This window comes from Plectropomus leopardus, chromosome 17, assembly GCF_008729295.1.
Source record: "Plectropomus leopardus isolate mb chromosome 17, YSFRI_Pleo_2.0, whole genome shotgun sequence".
NCBI classification, from domain to species: domain Eukaryota; kingdom Metazoa; phylum Chordata; class Actinopteri; order Perciformes; family Serranidae; genus Plectropomus; species Plectropomus leopardus.
The window spans coordinates 16,582,152-16,597,607 of NC_056479.1; the positions used below are offsets into that span (position 1 = coordinate 16,582,152).

General features: G+C 37.8%; 2 protein-coding genes across 3 annotated transcripts; one reads left to right on the forward strand and one right to left on the reverse strand.

Annotated features, from left to right (window-relative positions):
• Positions 1-1,220: 1,220 nt before the first annotated feature.
• Positions 1,221-5,445, forward strand: ccdc137 (coiled-coil domain containing 137). 2 transcript variants are annotated; one of them, XM_042505410.1, is made up of 6 exons: positions 1,221-1,390; positions 1,584-1,726; positions 2,663-2,870; positions 3,457-3,539; positions 3,743-3,822; positions 4,590-5,445. In XM_042505410.1, the coding sequence occupies exons 1-6, from the start codon at positions 1,320-1,322 to the stop codon at positions 4,788-4,790; spliced, it is 786 nt and encodes a 261-aa protein (XP_042361344.1). In that variant the 5' UTR covers positions 1,221-1,319; the 3' UTR covers positions 4,791-5,445. The 2 variants fall into 2 exon arrangements, with proteins under 2 accessions (XP_042361344.1, XP_042361345.1); XM_042505411.1 differs by having other exon boundaries at positions 4,593-5,445.
• Positions 5,446-8,863: 3,418 nt separating this feature from the next.
• On the reverse strand, positions 8,864-14,433 carry LOC121957277 (G-protein coupled receptor family C group 5 member C-like). The gene is made up of 4 exons (XM_042505838.1): positions 14,091-14,433; positions 12,126-13,125; positions 9,236-9,339; positions 8,864-9,147 (listed from the first exon to the last, which is right to left on the reverse strand). Exons 2-4 carry the CDS (start codon positions 13,090-13,092, stop codon positions 9,049-9,051), a joined length of 1,170 nt encoding a protein of 389 aa, XP_042361772.1. The 5' UTR covers positions 13,093-13,125; positions 14,091-14,433; the 3' UTR covers positions 8,864-9,048.
• Between the last annotated feature and the right edge of the window lie 1,023 nt (positions 14,434-15,456).

Here is a 15,456-nt window from a genome sequence, read left to right on the forward strand (position 1 = left end):
ATTAGCCTAATTTTACATGTGTTCAAAAAATTGCAATGTGTAGTGCATGGTCTGACTGCAGCCATAATTTCATTTATGTCTCCTAAAAATGGTTAAAATTAACAACACACAGTCTGGACGGTCAAATACAACACCTGTCAATATTATCAATATCAAAGCTGAAAATTGTTGTGTTTAGAGACAAACTGACATAACGACGTCATCTAGTGGCAGCAGATAGATACAGCTCTTATTTTATCCACTCAGGATGACGTTTTCAGTAAAGATCGTCTATTATACCATTGTATCACTCTGGAATACAATTAGTCAGTCAGGCAGAATTTCTTGTCTGAAAATTAATGGATCTTGTGGAATTGCTGCACAAATAATATTTGAAGCTGAAAATAATTCAGTGTGAAGAAAATGTTTGTTGTGATGAGATTATAATTTAAGGGGAAATTTTAATTTTGAAATTCATAGGGTGCGGACAACTATGAAAAGTTTTTGTATTTCAATCTGTGGTTTAAAATTATGAAATAGTGTAAACAGTTGAAGCAGTGTTCAAACATGAGCATACGACTTTCATGAGGTACATGGGCAAAAAAGGGTTTTGACAGTCACAAGCTGTTTACAGTGATTATTGTATAATTATTTATTTTGTATTATTTTGTATGATTTCCATTTTCTATCTCTTCCTCTTTTTCTTTAAACAACGATGTAAATATGTCTGCATGTTGTTATCTGTGGTCTGTTTAGTATAAAGGTTGCATAGGCTTATAATTTTTATAGTTTAAGAAAATCAAATTTATTAAAAAATGGAAGTGGGTCGATTATTTTTCAATAGGCTAACTGATGGAGAAGGGATTTAATAAGGGTGCACTTCTTCCTACTCCTTTTTCGGACATGACTGTATGTATGTGTATGTTTTTACACATTCATTCTTTCCTTTCCTTTTCTTTACATCTTCCAAATACATTTTTATTCATTTCAATTCAGTTTGATATATAGTTTAAAAGATGCTGAGGCTGTCAAAATATTGTTGATTTAACTTAATTCAACAAAATGCGTCATACACAGGCCACTTAAAACTACAGCTAAACCAGTATTATTACTACAGAGGGTCAGGACCTAAACACGAGGTAAGTTAGTACTCCTGAATGCTCCACGACAAGTTGAAACCTCCACGGTACCCAAAAAAAGTGACAGAGTGAGACCTCTTTACTTCCGGCTTTCCTGTTGCTTTAGGTTGAAGTTCGTAGGTTAAAGGCTAAACACGCTGCAACGCATGTGTTATGTTTTCTTCATCTAATTTGTATTGCATTGAAACCAAGTGAAGTAACATGGGGAAGAATAAAAAGAACAAAACTAACGAGACAGAAAAAACAGCTGGCAAGGCCGGACAACATTCAAGGTAACGTACAGAAGCTAATGTGTAACTGAAAAACTGCTAGTTAGCTCGAGCAGCTAGCTGCTGTTAGACTCCTGTGTAGCTAGCAAAACGAGATTGAAACTTGTTTTTAATCTTAGCGAGGACACGTCCCTTCGTTATCACATTTATTCCACTGTCTCCTGTATGCTGTCTGGACTGCCACTTGTGAAAACAGTGATAAGAAGCTCAAACGAGATGGGAAACCAAAGAAAGCCAAACCAGACCACCTGAAACACATCCCCTTTAGACTGCGAGAGATCATGAAGAGCAAAGAGAGGATGAAAACGGGTCCCCCAAAGACCAAAAAGCTTAAGGAGGGTGAGTAGAGAAGCTTTTTCAAAGTTTTATTTACAATAACAAAGCCTCAAAGATACAGGGATGACATACAGACAGGGGGTAGAGGTTAAGTACATGTAGAAAATCAAAGTAGGGAAATTAACTGTAGTTGTGCAAGATTTGAATGATAATGATGATTGTAGGGAGGCCGCTTTGTGGAGATAATTTGGACTAAAAAGTGTTTGAGTCATTACTAATAGTTGTAATTGTAGTTAAAATGTTAATTAACATAAGGACAGTCAGTAATACCTACATCTATACCCACATACAGATATATGTATATAGCTACATGAACCCACATACACATAAAAAACAAAACAACAATTCTTATAATTATATAACAATTTAAAATAGGAAATTAAGTTAATAAACAAAAAGAATTCCAGATACATTGTTTGGATGAATGAGCAAACACTGAGGCGTGTCTTGCTGTGTGATTGTGTTTGCATTTGTATGTCTGTCTCTAATGTGTGTAGATGTGTTTATCTATCTGTACCAGTGCACATGATTTTTCATTGAGTTGTTTTTTTGTTTTTGTTTAGCTGAGTTATAGTACCAGTGTTACATGCTCTATTAAAAGATTTAACTACTGTGAGATATCGAGTTGCTTTTTGTTTTTCCAATTTTCAGAATAGTTTTCTTGGCAGTAGTTAGGGCTACCAGTAAAGGTGTTGTGATTAGTTTTTTTAATGTGTCAAGTATGCTCAAGTCTCCTAGTATGCACAGGGATGTAGGGATGGTACAACCAAAAAACAGTGAAAGTTTAGTAGTTATGTCTTTCTAGAAGTGTTGCACTGGTGGGCAGAGCCAAAGTGCATGTAAATAGTGGTCAGTAGAGAAGCTTCTTTATATTTTGTGATGTAAAACAGTCATGGGTTGTGTATAAAGATAGTTAAAGAGTTGTCTCTGTCTCTGTAGCCATATCCCCTAAAGGTAAACCAGAGGATCTCCAGAGTGGAGACATACCTGTCCCGCATTTCAAAAGAGGAAAAAATGAAAGTGAGAAAGCATACGTGCGGCGCATGGAGAATGAGACAAAACACGTCCTCTTCCTCACCAAGAACCAAATAGACAGAAATCCTGAGCTGGAAGCAGACAACAAAAACAAGTCTGAGAAAAAAAAAGAGTGAGTACACGTTGACTTGTATTCAGCAAAGCAGCCCTTTTCCTTGTGTTTTTGCTGATGTGGGACGTCAATGAAAGGTGGTGCTGATTAGTCAAACCCTATTCTCCTTCTCAGGGTACTTACAGTATGCAGTGCACTGAAAAAACAGTTTAATTTGTATTCACAGTATTAATAATTTATATATTTTGAAAATATACCTTGCACCCGTGTATTGATATAACATTGCCACACAAAATACTGTAATACTGTGCTAAATCTTTTTTTCCCCCAATCCCTAATGGATATGTAATATCTTCTGTGTTGGTTTCGTGGCTAATGTTTCACGTGTTGTGGTTTTATGTATTCTACTGTAGCAATTTATCAAATGGTGCATTATTATTCTTGGAGGTTAATTAAAAACAATAATTCTAAACTTGTAATTGAATTTTATTAGAAAAAGAACTGAAAAGTGCTGGAGTTAAATGGTAATGATAATAGTGAAAAATAACAATATAAAGCAGACCACAGTAAAACACAGAAATGTAAAAGTAAATTCCATTCCTGAATATCGGTCTGATTTATTTGATTATTGCTGTTTTTGCTTCAGGTCTGATAAAATCCGATTAATGAGGCTACAGCAGAAAAAGCTGGACAGACAGGAGGCCCAGATGGAAAAAGAGATGTTTGTAGGTAAGGCTGAGAGGGAGCAGTTTTTTTTTTTCTTTAGGTACAATTCATTTCAAGCAGGCGCTAAAACATCCATTAATACTGCTCTTATCACTTTGATACTTTAATGTGTGTACATGTATGAGAAGTTGCTACAGTTGTCAGAGCAGAACCAGATATAAAAAGTATTTGTTGACTGATAATGAGGGGCTTTTTTTTTTTTTTAGATAATGTTCCCTTTGGTGAAGTTACAATGGCTCCGCCGTCTTTGAGTGCCAAACCAAAAAAAGCTCCGGTCAAACCTCAGGTAATACCTGTTCTGCAGTTATCACATCATGTCTGTGGTGTTAATGGGTAAGACAAAGGTTAAAGGAAAACTTTGTTATTTTGGACCCTATTTGCACGTTTTGTGTCTAAGTGACTAATGGAGACTGATTTTTCAATTGATCAAGTATCAAAAGAGACCACTCCAGCTGCAGCAGCGAAACACGCTACAATTTAATCCCTTCTGGCTTTGTACGCCATCAAAATAACGTCCATTAGAAGTGCTTGTTTTTGCCACTGACAGCCTCAGATTGTTATTATAACTGACAGCATTATGGAAAGGACCCTACACTAATGAAATGTTATCTTTTAGATAAAACACAAATTTTGTACTCCAACACAACAAACTCATCCCGACACTCCTCTCTCTAACACTCATCACTGTTTTCATTGTTGGTTTTTCCTGCAAAAAGTCACCTCATGCGAGATTTCAGAGCAAGACTTCTTCTGGAGTGAATGATAAGGAAAAGGTTTTCATTCAACTGTAGGGTCCTTTCTGTAATGTTTTCAGACAATTATAATAACAATCAGAGCCTGTCAGTGGCAAAAACAAGCACTTTAATGGACATAAATTGATGGTACACTGCTGCCCGTAGAGATTGCATTACAGCCTGTTTGCTGCCATAGATGGAGCAGTTTCAAAGGTTGTTAGTCATTTAGACACAAAAAGTGGGAAAATAGGGTCTAGGTTAAAAAAATATCAAAGTTCCCTTTTAAGTGATTCTTTTTTCCTCTACCTCCATCATCCAGAAGGCGTCAAAGGAGCTGCTTCTCAACTCTCTCCTTGGCCACACGGCGGTCTCCACAACCAAGCCATCCATGGCCAGACAGAGAATGATGGAGGAGGAGAGGGAACGCGCAGTGGAGGCGTACCGTCTTCTGAAGAAACAGAAACAGCGGCAGCAGGAGGCCAGGACAGCCAATCTGGAAAAACTCAAGAACCTTAAGTAATGTTTCATGTCAAAGAAATATAAATCCTGGACTTCAGTCAGCTGGGAAGCTCAGAAATCGAAACAGACTGTAAGATAATAACCATCCGCAGACTGTTTGTGTTGTGTTACACTGAAACTGATATAGCAGTGGAGAAGTTCACCACAGTGTAGCGAACTGTCAGGGACAAAAAGCAAACATTTGCATCCGCTGATCAACATTCACCTGCCACATATTTTGAGAAGCAGAACAGGACATTTAAATTATTAGTGTTTGAATGACTTTGAAAAAAGACAAACTAAGTAAACTGAGGCAGGTGGCTTTCTTTGATTTCTCTCTCTTGTACAGTCAGATAATCACTGGCAGGTGTTCACACTGGTTACTGTTTGCATCTTTAGGTGATCACTATGATGTATTTTGAGAAATTAATATAATCATTGAGGCTATTTCGAGGCAAAGTTAGAATCCTGTAACCGTTTGCTAGAGTCCCACTAGATGGCAGTCCTGTAGAAAGCCAGTGAAAGAACATGCAGGCCGGATTGTTGTGGCCTTTTATATTAAAAATGTATTTTTTAAGCCTTATTTTGTATGTAAATTTCAATTTATTGTGGAATATTTTCACACCTTGTTTCCATTTGTACCTCCCCGAGAGCCTGAATAAATAAATCGCATCAGCCTTTTAGAATGTGCAGCACTTATTAGAGCCTGGCACAGCTATTTATGTTTGTAATCCGTCTAAGGTTTACTCTCATGAACAAGGTCTTTGTTTAAACGCCAACCTCTGGGACAACTGTAAATTCAGAGATGTTTGTTTAACAACTTCATCCTTCAAATTATTCTAGATGTAAAAGCAGACATTTCACTTAAAACACTTTTTTTGCAGTAGTGAGCTACTGAATGATACCATCACTTGGTATTAACTAATAATACTGAATCCCTGTTGTCTGGTTTGTGGGTTCACAGTTTCTGTTTGATCAGCTTTTTTTTGTTCGGTCTGTGTTTATCCACTGAGGGTTGTCACAGTGACAAGGAAATGCATTAAGTGAGGACAGCTGCTTGTGATTGGTAGTGCTGACTCCCTTGAGCGCAGCTGAACCACTGTCGGTCGTTTACCCTTCTGTGTCCATGTGCACCAGACAGCAGTTGGTATTATCAGGGGATTTGCGGTTGCTGCCCGTCAGAGAAAGATGTTTTTGATGCCGGCTCGAGTCACTGGTCAGGATGTGTTTATTTACCCCCCTCTGCAGAGTGAGACCTCACCAATAACCCCTTTATGAGATACATGGGTAAAATCCAGTTAGACGAGCCAAAAGTATTAACTGCAAGGCTGCAACTAACAATTATTTTCATTGTTGATTCTTATTTTCTAGATTAATTAATTCATTTTGTGGTCTATAAAATGTCAGAAAATAGTGAAAATTCTCCATCAGTGTTTCCCAATCCTGAAGATGACATCCTGAAATGTCTTGTTTTGTCCATAACCCAAAGATATTCAGTTTAATGTCTTAGAGGAGTAAAAAAAAAAAACAAAACAGAGAATACCCACATTTAAGAAGCTGGAATCAGAGATTTATGATTCTTTTTATGACTCTTTTATTAAATTAGTGATGAATTTGATAGTTGATGACTAACTGATAAATGGTTGCAGCTGTAGTTAACCACTGATCTAGAGTTACCCAGGTCAGTGAGGTTAGACAGTAACTAGTAAAGGTGTTCTTGGACATGCTGAGAAAACATTATACCAGATGTCTAAATACTGTTTTGTTTAAATTTGTATACTTTTTTCCCTGTCGTTTGTCCAAGATCATGTTGTTTGAATAGACCATGCTGCCTATCTGCACGTTTTTTTTTTAGCTCTTTGCATTTGTTTTTATAACCATGCAAGGGCAATGGTAGGGTGCAGGCACGAAGCATCACAGAGTAAAATCTCATGCTCTGTTGTACATCTCTGATCGGTCTGATTTCCAGTTTGTGAGCAATTTCCTTTTTGAGCAAGCACTTATGCTGCTGACAGCACAGGATGGTGGGAGTAACTGGGAGAGAGCCTACTCAGCCTGCTGCTAGGCAGCCACAGCTCACCCTGAAGCTCTCAAAGTGTGTGTGTGTGTGTGTGTGTGTGTGTGTGTGTGACAAATTACATGTGAATAATTGTTCACAATTGAAAAATTGGGGTCGAGTAAATAAAAAAGTTGAGGTCACTATTGACAGTGGTGTGGCTATGTAAAATGATGCACTAGCTAATTTTAGTTACGATTATTTCAGACCAATCAGTAGTCTGCAGTATTTAAATTCCCCATTTTAGTATTGGCTCAGCTCACCTGCAACCTTGACCGAGGTTGTACCAAAAAAAGGTACAGAATCAAAATCGGAAATACTTAATTGATACCCGGAGGGACATTGTGATGCATTACAGTCGCCCTGATGTAAAGCATAGAGAATGTAGTGTTTTTTCTGTGTTCATTGTGCTACAATGTTTAACAATAGGTTGTAAAATATTAATATAAAATCTTGATAATTTGCCATTTTGAGAGTGTGTAAGAAATATAGAAATGTGCAGCATTATGCTACATTACTATGTATAAAACTAGTATGTAAGATTTAGTATAAAATAAGTATATAAGTATAAAAATATGTGTATTATGATACAATATACAACACAACCTTTGCATAAATAGAAAAAAGAATATGTACAGTATGTACTTCGTATGTTAAACATACATTCAAGGTTAGTGTATGGTACTATCCACAATATTTGCTTATGGAAAACCAAAAAAGAGCAACTCAAGTAGAGCTGCTCCATACAATGCAGTACAGCATATTACAGCCTTCAATTCAATATAGAAAAGGGCATCACATGGATTTATTGTCACATTTTACCATTTGGGTAGTGTATCATTCCCACAATGTCACTGTGTGCCATCTACAATGTTTTATGCTGTGTATACCCAACCAAATACTGCAGTATGACAGCCAATCCCTGCACAGGACGCCTGGAAAAATAGTTAAAGCTTATCAACCGAACATATGTAAATAAGTGCTCTGAGCAGTGCAATCCTTGTGACACTTCCTCTTCCATTATCTCACATCTGTCTTCTCCTGACGTGTCACCTGTTAAAATGATCCAACAGCCACACCGTTTTTTAAGCAACCCTTTACAAGTTTAATAAATTAGAATTTACAACTTAACATAACACTTATAGATAGATAGATAGATAGATATTTTAAATCCAAGGCACTACAAAATCATACGGCTTTCTGAGAAAGTCTGAATCTTAACATAATACCACATGTGGAAAAAAAAGTTTTACTATAGATTAACAAATTAAAGATATGACAAGGAAAAAATTAGAGAGAACAACTTTCAATGTTTGTACATCAAAACTAACAGTTAAATTATAGATCTTGCTTTGCTATAAACACCCTTAAACCAGTGGTTCCCAACTGGTGGGTTGAGGTCCAAAAGTGGGTCAAAGTCACACTCTGAATGGACAGCAAGTGACCTGTGAATGTCTCCAGTTTGTAAAAAAAAAATGCATTGATTTGAAGGACAGTGAATTTCAGACAGAGAGCTTTTATGTTGAAGTGCCGTTTATGTTTGCAATATGTTTTATTTCCTTATATTTTAAGCCAAAGTGTTTACATTTTATAAAATGTTATAAGTGGTAATTTACTATGTGTGAGCCTTGAACTAATTACTAAAGAGAAATCTGGACCCTGTGACTGAACCAGCTGGGAACAACTGGCTTAAACTAATCCTTGTCCACTGTTTCTCTGTCACCATCAAATTACAGTAGCTCACCTGAAAATGTCATAGAATGCTCCACTTCAGGATGCAAATTTTGTAGAAATAGAAAATCAGTATTTCTTCCCTCTCCTAGCCACATGTCAGTCATTGCTTTCTCATACAGACACATTTCATGACACAATCTTTCTTGTTTTTCCTTTAGAGTAAAATGAAAGGGAACAAAGCTGGCTTATCAGCAAAAGGAAGATGTTGCCTCAGCATAAAAATGGAAATTAAATACAGGAGCTGAGGCACAACATCTCTATACGGAAATCATTTGGCTATAGCCTCTAAAAGCAGTGAACAAATATCAGAGCAAAAAAAAAGATATATCATTATTTAAAGCTTCTTTCTAAAGAAGAAAAAGTTACATTTTGATACAAGGAACTCTGAAGACAAACAAACCCCTGGTTGAGATTTCAGGGGTGTAACAACCTCATGTTAAGGTGACAGTGCAATGTGTCCTCGACTCACGCTGCCTGTGTGTGACAGTCCCTATGATGGCAGGGACTCAACCAAACGAGGCACGGAGCTGCCACTTCCTGGAATCAGAGAGGGAGCTCTGGCTCGAGGCAGTATCACATCCTGGTCCATCTGTAGAAACACACAGGGGAGTGATTATTTCAGCTGATGTGGCAAGAGGGGGGTGTTCTGTGGTGTAAGACATTGTGTACTCGCTCACCTTGGTCAGACCCTTGGCAATCAGGGCTATTTCAGTGGGCTGGTACACACAGCTTCGCGGCTGACCGTTATAGGCACCGTATGGAGACAATGGCTTTGTAGACACTGATAAAAGAAAAAAAAATGTTTTAAAGACAGAAGAGAACTGAAAATAAGTTTGTGTTGTCCAGTCCAGTGCTTTGTATTTTTAGACACAAGTTCTATGTTGAAAACATTAACATGGCACTTTTAAGACATCTGCCACAATTCCTGTAGCACCACACAATTACTCAAAATGGCTGGTTAACTGATTTTTTTTTTTTTTTTTTTGCATCTGCCTCACACAAGTTGGATACTGTAAAACTTTTCAGATCAAATCTTGGAAAAACGACTCTCACCAGGTATATGGACTTAGACTGAAGTTCTGGAGCTGATCGTTATCAACAGTGCAAGAAGCACATGTGCACATTCAAATCTATGCGAAAATCATGTTTACTTTGCAAGCTTTCAGTAAGAGACTTTCTTCGAGGCATAACAGGTAACAAGTACAGTCATCAGTTAGAGGAGGTGGGAGAGCATCACTTGATTAGCCTTAATGCAGAACACTTGTGTCAATTACTGAGTGTTGAGTAACAAGACATTACAGTTACGACAAAATGAACACTAACTACAGAGACAAACACCAAGCACGACATATTTACAAAATTTACCATATTTACGATCGAATACATAAAAAAAGAAACAGGTGCTATGTAGACATCAGGCGTCAGCCATCAAATAACATAAAGCACATAAAATCTATTAAAATGTTTTCATAACAAAATACTCATATCAAAATCCTCATTCAAACCCAGTGGTTGCAGTGTTCCTGAAATGAATACAAAAAAACTCTCTCTGGCATAACTTTCTTACTCACCCCCTCTGTGGAGCGTAATCTGCTCTATGCCTTGGCACCATAAGGGGAGAGATGGAGTGAGAGTGATCATCAAAGTGACACACAGGCTACACTGCAATTCACATCTTTGCCTCTTATGGAACATCTTTGTTTGCTAATTCTTTAAGGGGGTGTGTAGTTTTACCAACATAAAGTTTATCACATGGACATTTCAATGAATAGTTTACTTTTTTTTTTGTTTGTTTCATGTGCAAACTCCCCTCACTGGATTTTTTCGTCCAGTCCTAGGATGTCTAAATTCTTTGGTTTTGCAGGTGTTGTGGCATTGGGCATAGTTACCACCAAGGATAGTTTCTTTGTCTAAAGGGAACCAGGACAGTCTGGTTTGGAGTAGGCAATATATTGGCTCTGACCAATACAAGAAACTGCGTAATGTTTTTCTTTTTTAAACACTTTTCTTAAAAAGACCAGACCTAGGCTTAGATAGATGTCTTGCTTCTTAAGACTCAGTGATTGACACAAGTGTTCTGCATTAAATCTAATTAACTGATGCTCTCCCAGCTCCTTATACTGCTGATTCCAGTTGTTACCTGTTATGCCTTGAGGAAGGTCTCTGACCGAAATCTTGCACAGTAAACATTATTTTTGCACGGATTCAAATGTGCAGATGTGCTCTTTTTACTGTAAAACTTTTAAAGCACCCTGCTGTATATTCTATTTTGAATATATAACATTGTCATACATAGACAGGTTCCTTATATTTTTATCAACCTGACAACAAACATGTCACTATTTTCTTCTTCCTGCTTACTTTCAGTTTGTCTTAAGTGTCATGTGCTGACATGTGCTTGGATCTTTTAGCTCAAGGACTTCTCTTCCAGGAGTCCCCATTAAAAACATTTATGCATATGATAATTCACCAACAATTTGACACCTTATACATGCAAACATACACACATAAACACAGTAGCACATATACTACACATATTCACTTATCCATCTAGATTTTCTTGCCGTATCAATACTATGCAAAACCTACATACAATTGTGCAGTGAGATCTACATTTAAACCGTAGAATCATACTGAAACTACTTCTCTCAGCATTGTTTATTTATTGATTAATTAATTTATCAGGGACAGTGAACATCAATCGACGTTTCAGTTTCCACATCAATGTAAATGTGTCATAGTTAACTTATGATCAGTATTTACTGGTGACATACAGTGTTGGGGAAGCTACTTGGAAAGCTACCATTTACAAGTACTACACACTGGTCGAAACTTCTTTGTAAAACAGTAGTTCAATAATAATTTAAAACTTCTAGTTTAATTATATGTAAATCACTACTCCCCAACACTGGTGACATATCAACAGTAAAACTGATAATATGACATTGTAATACTTCCAAGCAAATGTCTGTCTGTAGATGTCTCACAAAATTAGTCAAGGACACAACCTTCAGTAAGCACATCAGACTTTTGTCCTAAAAAAAAGGACAGGGGACCTGAGTGGCACATATTTAGTTTTATCAGATAAGCAGATTCCCATAAGCACTGTCAGACACTATGTGAGGAAAAAAAGCTATTTACTGTCAGCAGGCCTGACATCTCAGGCAGGTGAGCGGGAAAAAGAATGTGTAACAATACAGCTATTACGTTATCTGCTTGATTTGTGCAGACAGAGATTGGCACCAAATGTTTGCATGGCAGACATGACCTTATTTAACTCATCCAATAGTCAAATAAATCAACAATGCAAAGTAAAACTGTCACTGCTTTTTGGCTGTTTGTCAAGAATATAAATAGTAATCTGCCAATTATTTAACAGTCGTTTTCTCTGGCACCAAACTGTACAACATGTTAATGGTACATCCTATTAGCTTTACTGCTGCACTGCATTATATAGCTCACCTATGTTGGTTTGTTGCCAGTTTGCACACAAAAAAGGCGTCAGCCCAAAGCATATGTACATGAAGAAACGATTTGGATTACTGTAATAATAACGATAGACCATACCTGCTGGAGGCTCATCCATAGTGAAGGCTTTATTATCCATGTACACATTCTCCGGCTCCTTCAGCATGTTGTCGTACACCAGGGTCCTGGCAGGATAAACATCATCTCCATCAAGTGGCTGCTCCTGGTCTGGGTCCTCCTGGGTGAGTAGGCAGATTTCTGGGATGGTGTAGAGGAAAAGGAACACCCAGGCATTTGACACGACGGCCACAGCCAGAGTAGGATCGTCCCAGCTGGGATTCCCGGCCACTCTGTTCCCATGGAGGTACATAACGATCCAAGCTACCCAGATAGCCAAAGTGAAGAGCCCCGTGACCAGGATGAAGGCTCCATCTCGGCGCCACTGCTTGTGCTTGTGTGTCAGCGAGGGCACAGCCATCAGCACCACAGCTAGCAGCAGAACCATCACATAGATAAGAGCCATCACAAAGTCCTGGTTAGAAATAATGCAGGACAGGTCAGGGACAATGACACCGCCAGGTGAGCTCCTGACCACAGTGATGATGAGCCACTCAGTGTTGATGATCACCTCAACCATCCACAGACCCAGGGCTCCCAGGCATAACATCCAGCTCCTAGGCCCCCGGCCTCTCCGTGCCAGCAGGGCAAGCCACAGCCCGTGCATCACCAGGCAGGCCAGACAGCCTGAGAACAGTACGCCAAAGAGGAACCTCCGTGCAGAACAGCTGGTGGAGTACCGGCCCACAATGAAGGCAAAGGTGAGTCCAAAAAGTCCCAGAGTAAAGACCAGAATGCCGGCCTGCAGGGCCACCATGCCCTTTCTCTTCTTGTGTGTCACAAACGGTAAACTGCAAATGAGGATGAGCAACAGAACAAAGGAAGTCACCACACCAGCAGCAGCAATGGCCTCCACCACGACTCCCCAAACTGTAGTCAGGTCACACAGGTTGTAGTATATGGAGCTGATACTGGAACCACATCCCTTTGGAGCACTTGTCAGACCCATGGTTTGATGATCCACTGCAGATTTTGAAAAGTGCTTCAACAAAAATATCTGGATTACTAAACATACATGCCAATGCAACTCTGTTATTTGCATTCCTGACAAACTTCTGACGTTGGCAGACTGAACTGAACTGTTCTATTTATTGTTTTTTTTTAATCTCTTTAATTGAATGTATTTTCTTATTTTATATTCACGTAATAGATTGTGTTTTCTGGTATTTGTATTGTAAGATGTGCCCTGGTTTTATGTATGCTAAATGCATGTATCCTACTGCTGCACAATTGCACCCCTGTGTTCAATTAAAATGAATAAACAAATACGTTTGATTGTGGAGGAGAATAAGAAAATACATTTTAAAAAACTCACTAATTGTCTCCCCTGTCTTTAATTTAATTACACCTTGGTCTAGCCTTGCTATTCCATTAAATCTGTAGAGGCACCATTTTAACATGATATAGATGACACATTGATATACATTTTTTGGGGGGGATGCTAGGTACACATCACAACAATTCACATCTGTTTTATGCATAATGTATAAAACAGTGTAATTGAAAGTTAAAACTGTTTTATAGTAAACTTTATTTCGATTTTTTAGACTGTCAATTTAATATTTTTCTCTTGTAAAGTAAAAAAGAATTGACAGTTATCAACACATCATAAAAAATAATCCAAGGACAAATGTGGTGATTTTTTAGGTAAACTGAATAATTAAGTGTTGTAAACTTTGTTGTAAAAAAGTTGTAAAAAGTTGTATAAAATTGTAAAAAAAATAAAATAGAAAAAAAATAAAACTTGAGATAATTTTCTTTAAATACATAAATTGCCTAATCTGTCATGATGCTGCTATATTGTATCGTATATTGATTTTATGATATTTCGGCTGATATCATTATGACGCGCTTTATGTAACTATACGGGAAACATATAAACCTACAGGAGAAGTTATTAGAATAATATTTTAAGCCCATCATGACTCCTGGTCAGGGACTTCTTACCTGGACTGATGACAGAGAGCAGCTCCGCTCCAACAGGTGACTCAGGTAAATTTACTCCGGTAAGAATAACCCAACCTGGTCCGAAATATGAATTCTTCGGTTGTTTTTAGGTTCCTCGCAGATGTTTCGACTACTGTCTGCGCGCTCAAATGTTCACTTTGGATTCACTGGATCCACGTTTTTTATGTTTTTTTTCCCCGCGGAATCATGGAAAGTCCTCCACCAGCCCGCTCCTTCTCAGCTGTTATTGAACCATGTTATAATGCTCTCACTGGCAGCCAAAGTCCTGTAAAGTTAGTATTACTCCGTGAATGTAACACTCGTGTCTAACGCCTCAGCTCACCCCCGCTCCGGCTCTTCATCCAACCTCTCTGTGGTGTTTGCAGCTTTGCATATTCTGTGAGATTAGCTCCGGGCCTACTTATTTGTATCAGGCGGTTTACATCCAAACAAAGGGACCACTCACCTCTCCATTGAGACACTGCCACTTGTACACGGGCTGTGCAATATGGTGTCAAATGTGATCTGTATATAGGCAACAACTGATGATTAATCTTTGACAGGTTTTCTGATTAGATCGATTATGTGATTTAAAGGTGCTTTCCATTGGAATAATCACCTGATATTCTTTTAGTTGTATAGGAGGGAAATGCCAACATACAGTGATTCAGCTGTAATGTATGCCATTAAGTACATGTTCAATAATTGAATTAATAGGCCTACTTAATACAAAAACAACATGCAGTTTGAGAAATCAAATTATACTTGAGTCTGTATTCTCTTTAAGGAAATGTACTTTAGGGCAGCCCTCATAAGAGGAGAGACTGTGCCTCCAGTTTGCAGAGCCACCTGGTGGAAAATGTTGTTACAGGCGAGACTGACTTCTGTGTTACATAATCAAATCAGATTACACAACAAAACAAAACAGATCTTGTTATTGATCTGTTGTTGGCCAAACCACTTAACAGCCATTTGATAAATAGGAACATTGACCGATGCCATTGATTTAAAGCTTTTAAATACTCTCTCTACTATAGAGAACAATAGGTTTTTGTAAATATGGTTTTACATGAGAAAGTTGCTCAAATACTGTGTTATATGTGAAACCATCATAGCCCATCAATACTTTGTTATTATGCTTAGAAAGATGAATTTAATGTCATGTGATGTTCTTAGTTTATTTTAATGTCAAATTGTAGTCTCATAAGGCAAAGTATTTTTAGTACATTTATTTCCATGTATTTCTTTAATCTGTAGCTCTGTCTGCTTGTTTGCCTAGATCATGTGAATATTTATGGGGATATTTTACCCCAAAATCAATCCACATATTTCCTTTTACTCTAGTGTTATTTATCAATCTAGATTG